Consider the following 10,491-nt stretch of genomic DNA (forward strand, 5'->3'; position numbering starts at 1 on the left):
CTTATATGCTATAGAAAATAAATCAATAATTACAAAATCATCAGATTATGGATATTATAAAACTATTATTATTTTGACACGAGCATAAGATGAAACATAAATATACGCAGTAAAACATTTTTTTTATTTTTTATATTGGGTCAATTAAGCAATAGTGCTAATTTACTTCAAGATGGTGGGGAGGGGGACGGGATCTATGCTTTGAGCCGGAGGATAAGTGAGGAGGGGAAAGAGCAAGTGCTTTACAGAGAGCGAGAGGGAGTGAGAGAGCATATGTGCAGGAGGGTGGGAGGGTTGGATAGAGAGAGGGAGAAAGAGAGAGAGAGAGAGAGAGGACAAGCGGATGGGTACTGTGAAATCCGTTAACAGGGGAGCTCTGTGTATTTGTTAGACATCTTGGCTGCTCGCCCAACTTGGCTCATTGTAATCGAGGCATGATCGTGGACTCCAGGCAGCCCTCTCTGCCGCCTCGGCTGCCTCGCGTCTGGACCCAGCCCAGCTCTCATCGCTGACATGGAAAGACCCGTGAGTGCTTTCTCTCTCTTTCCCCTCTCTCTTCTCATCCCAGACTCTTTCTCTCTCACTGGTGTTAGGTTCCCCTCTCTTCCTCCTCTGCTCTGTCGCAGATTCAGCTGTGGCTGCATGCAGCGTTTCAGCTATGCTCTTTCTCTCCCCTGCTGGAGCTCCTCTAGGTGGCAGGAACGCCTGGCAGGGAGGAAGCCTTGGCAGCGTTCGCTCTGCAGCGACACCCTCCCACCTCTTCTTTTTCGCCTGCCTGTCCAGGCATGGGTGCCGTCCGCTGGCAGACCCGCAGCGTCTCTGTGTGTTTCGTGGTGGTGTATTTAAGCTGCACGATCACAGAGCTCGCGGCTGAACCTAGAGGGGTACCGTCCCCACAACAGAGTCTCCCCACTTTGTAGAGGCCGGAGTTCACTTCATTCTCCGCCATTGGCCTCCTCGCAGAGATTCACATTGGGCAGCGTCTCTCCCTTGCGCCTATTCTTGGTGGTGTGTCCTCATGGGCTGTTGTGTTTGGATACCCTGACAACTAGAAGCTGTGAGGTAACCACTTTCCAGCCGCTTCTCTGAGTGAGTCCCAACTTTTGCTCATGCTCACTGTGTCTTTGCAGGTTTGACACATTGCATTCGGGATGTGTTGTTGTCTATTTTGCTATTAGTCTGTGCTGACACCTTATATGCAGTAAGCAGTTAACATCATCTCAGTGGCAGCTATTCTTTGCAGGCGGAAAAGTGGCGTCGAAAAAAAAAGCACTTGTTCTTTCATGCAGTCCCAATATGATCGCCTTCGATCTCTCGTGTGCTTCGGTCTCTTGTGCCATGAGTCATCGTTCTGTGCAAATGTCACATGAATGACTGACTTTGGCATCTACTTCCTGTCGCTGTCAAGAAGGTCTGAGCCTTCCAAATAATTCCTACAGTGGGGCGAATGAGGGTACTTCAAACGGAATAATGTGTTTTCATAGTTTCAACAAGCAGCTGTGGAAACTTTTCTTTTGTCACTTTCTCCTCAGCTCTGATAAACAGCGGTCAGTGATGCCGGCGTTCAAGTGGGGAGCACTTGTTTCAGCTGATTGAGTCGAGAGTTCTTTTTTTTTTGTTTTGTTACAATGATTGTCGTTCTTTGAGTATTCACAGAGCGCTGTTGTTTGTGGGCTGAAGGAAACTTTGTGGCGATATGAAAATGAATGCTGTTGCAATATGTAAAGATGAAACTCATAACTCTGATCCCATCTTTTCAAAAGTGTTGACACATATGTCTATCACAACTGTTGAAACTTAAATGTTGGTGCCTTCTTAAAGCTTAAACTACAAGTTGAGCACAAGTGACTCATTTGTTTGCAAACTTATTTTGTTGCAAACATATTTTGTTGAAGCAATATCTTGTATTTTATGAGGTAAGAGCTGCATTGTCTCAAAGTCGCGATGCTGACATTGCATATACCCTAGTGCACCCATTTAAAGGAACAGTCCAACATTATGGAATATGTGCTTTATAGCTAAGAATAAGTTGAGAAGGTCGTTAAATGTGAAGCCACAGCCACAAAGTCAGGGACGTGAATGAGTGTATTCACAAAATGTGGTCCTATCGCTTTAAATCAGGTTGTGTAGAACAGTGGTATGATTGTAGCTTCTTCTTTCATTGCATCTCTGACATGTGGTACGCCTGATCTGAACCTCTCGTGACCTTGGTCTTAAAGAGGGTGGTATACTCTCCTGAAGCAGAGAGAGTTCCTCGGTCACCGTTCCTCTGAGTTATGAGCACCTGATGTCTGCTCCACAGTCAGGTGAAGGGAAGGAACCACACTTTTCCCAGTGACAGATCCAGAGAGACAACACAGACCCGAGAGCATGAAGTTGCTGCAGGGTGAAATGAGATCTCTGTTGGCCATGGTGGATGTATGATAATGTCCTAATCTGGCGTCTCTTGAATATTTGTGCACATTTCTTCCACTCAGCCGCTCGCTTGCACATGTGCGCTGGCCCAGTATGCTCAAGAGGAATTTTTCATGAAAGGTAGTGTTAACACTCACCTAGTGGATGTTTCATGAGAGCACGTGGGGATTTTTCAGTACGGGCCTCTTGTCGTGTGAGCAGGCATGCCCTGCTGACCGCATTAGGATGTTTAGGATGCTCAGCATAAGCATTCTCTCTGTGTAACCGAGCTTCGTAATGAATGCTCCATCTGCGGTGGGCGTGAGAGTGTGTTAGTGCTGTGTGTTATTGTGGTGCACGCAGTGGTGCATTAAAAACCCTCTAATACCAAAAGCTGGCATGCAATGTCTGGTCAGAGTTGTAATCATTGTTTTATCATTCTTTAATGAGATAGTCAACTATTTAAATTACATTTTTACCAGATTATTCTATTTTTTGGTGACTGTTATTAAATGAAAAAAAGTTTTTTGTTTTGACACCTGTACAAAATTCGTATGGTGCCCAGACATTAAAAATATAAAAAAAGTTCAGTTGGTGCAGATGCACTAAAGACACATTTAGCACACCGGGCCTCTTTTTTTAAAGTTGAGGTTACAGATATATGTCTCCTCCCAGACCTCCAGTGACATGCTGCCCAAGAGGGAGCAGGAGAGAGACCTGGAGCTGGACAAGAGGATCGAGGCTCTCCGCAGGAAGAATGAAGCGCTCATGAAGAGGCACAAGGTATGGACAAGTGTCCAACATTTCACTGGTCAACATCAGTTGTAAAAACTACGTGTGCAGCAGGTGTCTTTTCTGTAGCACTTTCAGGCTTCCCAATTAATCTGTTGTTTTCGTTGGGTTGTATTTAGGAAGTAGAGGAGGACAGGAAGAGGGCAGAGGAGGAAGGAATGGCGCTACAGAGCCACAAGAGCAAAGCTGAGGATCTTACCATCACAATCAGCAAGTCCACTTGTGTGAGTTTCTTAATATGAGGAGACTGACTCAGGAACTGAAATAATTATTGACAAGCTAATGCGTCTCAGCACTGCTATTATTGCTGACAGCTCATTTCAGTCACACTTCTTTCTGAAGATAAGAAGCCACAGGATGTTTTACAATATGTTTGTGTCATTGGTTTGGAGCAGGACAGTCGCGTGGTGGTCACGAAGCCATTCAGCGGTGATTCACCGTCTGGGAAAGGACAGCAGGAGGCCGGGCCCGACAAGGGGGAGGACGCCCCTCCGCAGAGTGCAGGCCGAGGCCACAGGAAGCAGCTAATGGTCACCATGGCTGGCAAAAAGGTAAATACACTGCAGTGCCAATTTCCTCTTAAAGTGACAAAACCCCCTGAGGTTTAACTGTAATAAATGAAGGAATAACACAAGAGCACTTCGTTATTCAAATCAATAAGTACACATAGCTGAAAGCAATGTGATCAACCAACAGGTTTTAGGCGTTCAACAAGTTTGATCACTTGCAAAGAAAGCAGGAGCACTTAAGAATGATGGATATGCAGAGTAGATTTTATCCCATGAGTGCAGCTGTGTGAACGTGTGAGTGTACAATGTGTAGTCCTGTCCAATCTTCTGTCCATAAATGTGTCTTTATAAGCTGGTGCCGGGGGGAAATGTTCCGATTTTTGCACATAAATACAACATTTTGTATAACAAATGAGTGATTTAAACCCTGAAATGAATAATCGTTGTGCATGTTTTGGACATGATAAGGTTTGGCTCTGTTGCCACAGTTGTAGTGCCCTAATATGAGTAACTGTCTCTCTAGGGTAAGAGGGTGGTGAGTGAGAGGTCAGAGAGGAGGCCAGGCTCTTCGGACATCAAGAGCCCTACAGATGACGGACAGGCGAGCCGTGTGGAGTCCGCTGGGAGGGGGAGTCAGCCACCTCACATGACCAAGAGAGACACAGCAGAACAGGTCTGAGTCGTTCACTGTGATCATACGCTTCAGCATTTAAAACCCGACATGCACCCTCCTGTCGGTTTCCTTTCCCTTATCCCCCTTTGTTCGTTCTCGTGCTGCACCCGTGTGTTTTACATAGATGTCAGACATGTGGACTGGCCACACCCCTCAAGTGATGGAGCACAATGGTCTGTGGACAGGAGGTGGACGGGAGCTGTGATTGACTGGTGTGGGGTTTATGGAGGAAGGGCTACTAATAGAGCTGTTGTTAGATATGCTGTAGGCCCAAACCTTCAAAAGGCAAGGCTACTTCTACCTTTTATTACCTTTTATTAGTCTTCTTTTCTCTCTTGGAAGTGCCATGCCTTTTTGTTAGCGAGCAAAACTCACTCAAACCTTTGGGGTTAGATTCCTTATAGCCACTGGAACAGGCTGTTAAATTCACTGGAGTCCCTTGAGGGCCATACAAGATAGATCGATGCTTTCATAGCTCTTGTTATTGGTAGTATGACATCAGAGATGGCATGTTTATCATCAGTAGCTTCACTATATACTGTTGGTTTCATATCTCATGTTTACCGCAGATAGGCAGAGACTCACATAAAGTTCCCCCGGCTCGGCTGTGAAATGCCACACTGTCATTGAGCACTAAGTTCAATGACAGTGTTACCCGGGTATGCAGAACTGAACAGCTGCTCTGCCTCAGTCTGACACACACACACACACGCACACACACACACACACACACACACACACACACACACACACACACGCACACACACACACACAGAGGCTGCTCGATCAGTGAGTCAATGCACAGCACAGACAGCTGATCCTCACCACTGTTAACAGACTCAGTCTGATCGTGGGAGTGGTCACCAGACACAAAGCTCGTGGAGGCTGATAAATATGTTTATATATACCTCGTCTGAGTTAATTTGCAGTAAATCTATGGGCTGAACACGCTGTTCTCTTGGCCTTTCTCTATGGCCTGTTTGGTCGGTCCCCCTTTATTCATCATGTGGACTGAATCAGCACTTGAACAGTAGCCAGCGCTCCAGTCCACCAGTCATCTGGGAACGCCAGAGAACTGGTCTCCACGTGGTCCTTGTTTACATAATATTACATTTACATAATGAGAGCTGTGAAAGGGTGTTGATGGGAGGTAAAAATGTCATGCAATGTTTGCTTGGAAAAGACCCATGATGAGCTGCGCATATATGGCTTTGCACCGCCTCTGAAATATTTTCGAATCAGCTTGTGTGTGTGGAAATAAATAATGACTGTGAGAGGGGTGTGGTTATTTTTCCATTTTCCCAAACAGATTGTAATGCCTGAAAGTACCTCAAGACAAAACTGTCCGTTCACACTCATGAGAAGGAAATGTAGAGGTAGGGAGTGAGGAAGAAAGGGGGCGGGGGAGAGAAAGGGAGAGACTCCTGGCTGCCTACCGTCTGTTTCCAGCCTCCATTTCTCCTCTCTGGAGCCTTAAGTGGTCTGCGCTCTTCTGGCAGAATTGTTTCCCCATTCCCACCATCCTGAAAGGACCGATTTGATCTAATTAACATTCGACTGCCTTCTCACTCTGAAAAGGCTCATTATGCTGCCAAAGAGACGGGCCTGGCAAGGTGCCAGGAAAGGGTCAGAGAGGGAGAAGAAGAAGGGTGAGAGGAAAAAGAAGAAAAGGAAAAAGTGTTTATAAGTCTTTTGTGTGTGTACAAGTCTAGCTGAATTTTGGTGTTCGTAGAAGAGTGCATTGTCTGCAGGTGCACTAGAAGACCACTCTGTCCAGCACTGTTGTTTCCCCCTTGACACTACTAAAGTGTTACTGTTGACATTATTCATCCACTGTGATCACCGGAGGACATCTTAGCAGAAGTGCACTCAAAACGAAATCCAGATAATTCTCTACCTGGAATAGGATGAGTTTCCTTTTTCCAAACCACTGAAATTCAACCACCTGCAAACTTCACTCTGCTTACTGACCTCATTGCAGAGCGGACATTTAAAACTGACCCACATGTGCTAAATTAAGCTGTGGCACCATTAATCCACTTGGTGGCAGTGGAGGCCCCTGAAACCTCAGTCTCGGCTCTCGCTTGATTTGTTTTCGCAGTTTTTGTCGGAAGTAATGTGCCTTTTTACAGCCATGTTTAATTAATATTTACTGTGTCGCCTTTATTGTTGTTATGTTGATCTCCCTTTTATTTCTTGCCTCACCTCTGTGACAGGATGGGCTTAAATCAGGACAGCAGCACACGGAGGACCATCACAGGCTTTCAGAGCAATGCCAGGTACCACAATCCCTCAGTTGACATAAACACACACAACATATTGACGTGCATATTGTCACCCTCTCTAATACGTACCCATCTCAAAGGGTTGTTTCTCCAGCGCACAGTGATCACGAAAACAAATGTAGAATACAAGGTTTCCACACAATGTCACCACACAAAACCTAGAAAGATGCAAATATACGCTTCTCATCACAAATGCTCACATGCAGACAGGCACAACATGCACGTCTGCCTCCCGCTGGCTCATGTGTCAACGTTGCTGGAGTATCTCAGAGCTGTCACGCAGATAGTGCCTGCTAAATAGGGAGGGTGGGCTTCAAAGGGCCGCCGAATACGCCACACGAGGAGCGATGCTGTTCATCCCGCTCTGCCTCCCTGTACCTTGCTGGCTTTGCAGGATGAGCTCGAGGGAAGGTGTAAAGGTCAGACCGCCGTTGTGTTTGCTGCTTTGTTTGACAAATGTATAGGAAACCTCTTCTGGCATTTTCAGGCCTAAACTACTGCAGCTTTAAAGGATGAGAGGAAACAATTGAGAATAAGAGCTTCATCAGTCTTAGTCACCGTGTACGAATCTAAATTTGCATGCACACGTCTGAGCCCAAGTCCTGCTCTCTGTCAGCACTGGCCAGACTCACCAGGCTCCCTACCTGCCTTGGCCCCTGACAACCTCCCTGCGAGGCCTCAGGGGGGCGAGAAATTGAAAAGTGCTAATTGGCAGGGCGACTGGAGTGTCAGCAGGATACGGCCTGTTGGAACATGCTAGAAGCGGCCTCCCTTGTGGTCACTGATGTTCTCCTGGGGCCGGAGGAGAGGGGGGATGAGCACAGATGCCACGTTCTCCAATAACTGTACACATAAAGGCAACATGTTTACTTGGCTGTGATTGGTCCAAACCTGAGGACAAAACATCCCCCATCATGTGCTGTTTCTCTCTGTCATAAAATGCAGATAGTTTTCTCTTTCATTCGCACAATTTGATTGTTTTCTCCAGACAGCAACATCACATCTCTTCTGCTGTATTAAAAAACACACACTCATAAGCACTTTCTCTCGCCGGGGACTGCTAGTCCTCTACGTGATTTCCATCGGAGCCCAGCAGCGTTTGTAGTCCTGGTTCGCTCCAGGGCTTTGTAAATAGAGCACACAGCCTCTGTCCCCTTTGATGTGTTAAAGAGCCTGCATCCCATCTCTCTTTAGTATTAGCCAGCAATCCTTTCTGCTGTCATGGCAGTAATCAATAAACAGGTTAAGAGAGGAAAGGAGGAAGGGGATCTAATTGCATTTACTATACACCCTTTTACTGGAATATTTTCTCAAAGAATTTGATTGTGTTTCTTTGCAGCCGTCACGGTAGACAAACAAGTAGCTCTTTGTAATCAAATGGGAGCTGACTGGAATGAGCCGGCGCTCATCATCAGTATTTACAGAGACCCAGCGCTTGGCATCGACAGTAAATTGGATCGCATGAAAATAATATCCTTGTTTGTTCCTTTCCTTTTGAACCCTTCTAAGCTGTATATGATATAAGCTGCCCTGTTGCTGTTTAGTTATTTGTTGAGAGATAATAAGATGTTTTATGACCAGTCCAGCTTGATGTGAGGCTATTGCTGGGCTTTACTGCTCTGATTAGTAAGAGGACTGATGTGTTACATGCTTTAAATGCAACTGTTGTGTGTCTGCCAAGGAGTCTGAAAGCCTGCAGGCCAGCACAGACCTCAACATCCCCACGTCGAAAGAGGAGCAGGAGGAGTACGTGCGATGGAAGAAAGAGCGCGAGCAGATCGACAAGGAGAGAGTGGCACGTCACAAAAACGCCAAAGGCCAGTGGAAGCGGGCGTGGGACATGGACAAAAATGACAACATGTAAGACTTTTCGCACTCAGACTTCCCAAGACACCTCTGCTGACGTCTTCGATTTCTTACAGCTGTCCCCCCGGGTGATATTTCATGGGCTCCTTCTATTTTTATATTGGAGAATTCAATTCCAGGAAACGTGGACTGGACACAGATTAGAGTGTTATTTGTCCAATTATTGTAGGTGTTGAAAATCTAGTCTTTAATCCCTTTAGTTATACACAATACATCCTCATTGGTTTACTTACGTCATTTAATTTTATAATATTGGCATATTACCAATAATCCACCCTCAGTTTTAAGTATATTATATATATATATATATATATATATATATATATATATATATTTATATATATATATATATATATATATATATATATATGTATATATATATATATATATATATATATATATGTATATATATATATATATATATATATATATATATATATATATATATATATATATATATATATACATTTTCTTGAGAAGAGATTTGATGCCGCTCTGAATTCTGTATGGCAGCAGCTAGCTAGCTAGCTTAGCTTAGCATAAGCTTTACTCAGTGCTATTCAGTGAAAGGATCCATTAGATGAGATGCTCACAAGACTAAACCTCATAAAGTCACAAGACATGACGAAATAATTACATGAAATAATTACTTTTCAGGCAAATTGGATGAACAGTATGGATAACGGTGTGTAAGCACATCTTGTGTATTCTCACGCTGTGAAGACTCGGTGTAATCACAGGTTTGTGAAAACACATTCATTTTAAGTGTTTGTTCGATTTCAAACACACCAGGCCTGTGGTACAAAGAGCTGCAGAGTGAATGAATGTGCTGTTTAAACATAAAAATGTAAAGGGACAAGAGAGGAGCGGCTATTTTTAACTTGGGATGAGGGATGGAATACCTTGCCTTATTTGGTGAGGCTTAAACAAGGCCCCCGAGTAAGAATAGAAGAGGAAGTTTGTTTTTGATTCAACAATGTAGAAAAAGCAAGCATGTGACTCACGGAGCAAAACCTTTTACTGATTCTGAAAAATCTCAAATTTACATAACAGATGTACAATAATGATGTGGTGGAGATGGGCTGTGAAGCCGCCTCAACAAAAAGCCTCAACAAAAAGCAATTATGAGACATGAGCTGGTTTGTGTTTCCGTCTTAACTGAACTTCTGCTTTTAGGTTTTCAGACAAATCTGTGCCTGACAGAGATTGGGGGCCTTCCAGCAGAGGTGAGACATTGAAAAAGCTCCAACTGAGAAAATGAAGAAGAAGACCGTTTTACATAATGATGATAACATGATGTGTTCCCTTTTCCTTATTATTGAATCCATCTTTTTTCATTTCAGGTGGAAGAAATGCTAGAAGAGGACCGTCTCGAGCAGGTGTCATATCCCACACTTCAATATTTCTCATGTATTTGTTTAGTGACTTGAAATCATCAGACAGCGTACAAAAGCTCAGAAACCTTTTCTGAATGTATTTTCAAGTGTAAATGAAAATGCATTCTGGGAGCATCTTGCTGCTATAATTGTATTTTTTTGTTGAAACAGGATATTGGCCTGGATAATAATTCACGTGGAGTTCATTAAACAGGGTTAAGTTGTAGGATATCCGCTAGTAAGACAAAGGCAGATAATGTTGCGGGAAGTTTTTCAAAACCGTTGTTGTTTTCTAAAAATGTATAAGCACACACAGCAAGGAAACAGTAATACATGTACTGTTGATTCTGCAGAAAGGAGAACTGTCTTTTTATGTAAAATGTCATTTAATTGTGACTTTAAACTTTCAGTATTCTTCTGTCCTAGGTCATGAGAAGCGAGGCAAAGACAAGGGAGCTAAAGACGTGCTAGTGATGAGCAGTAAAGCAAAAGGCAAAGATCGTCTGACTGGAAGAGCCAGGAGGTCAGTAGCAGCTAAACATCATCAACATTAGTGCCACGCACACAACGACCTGATGTTAAAGCTGATTCAAGCC

The 10,491-nt window shown here is 44.1% G+C and overlaps 1 protein-coding gene across 1 annotated transcript; it reads left to right on the top strand.

Annotated features, from left to right (window-relative positions):
• Nucleotides 1-339: 339 nt before the first annotated feature.
• On the top strand, nt 340-10,418 carry LOC137792780 (coiled-coil domain-containing protein 9B-like; the record flags this gene model as incomplete). The annotated part of the gene is made up of 10 exons (XM_068588489.1): nt 340-525; nt 3,070-3,177; nt 3,306-3,410; nt 3,582-3,737; nt 4,219-4,368; nt 6,585-6,647; nt 8,335-8,513; nt 9,696-9,745; nt 9,863-9,898; nt 10,322-10,418. Coding segments are annotated over exons 1-10 (956 nt in total), but the record flags the coding sequence as incomplete, so codon positions are not given.
• Nucleotides 10,419-10,491: the final 73 nt, after the last annotated feature.

This window comes from Clinocottus analis, unplaced genomic scaffold (assembly GCF_023055335.1).
Source record: "Clinocottus analis isolate CAN_PGR_092001 unplaced genomic scaffold, fCliAna1.0.p SCAF_218, whole genome shotgun sequence".
NCBI lineage: Eukaryota > Metazoa > Chordata > Actinopteri > Perciformes > Cottidae > Clinocottus > Clinocottus analis.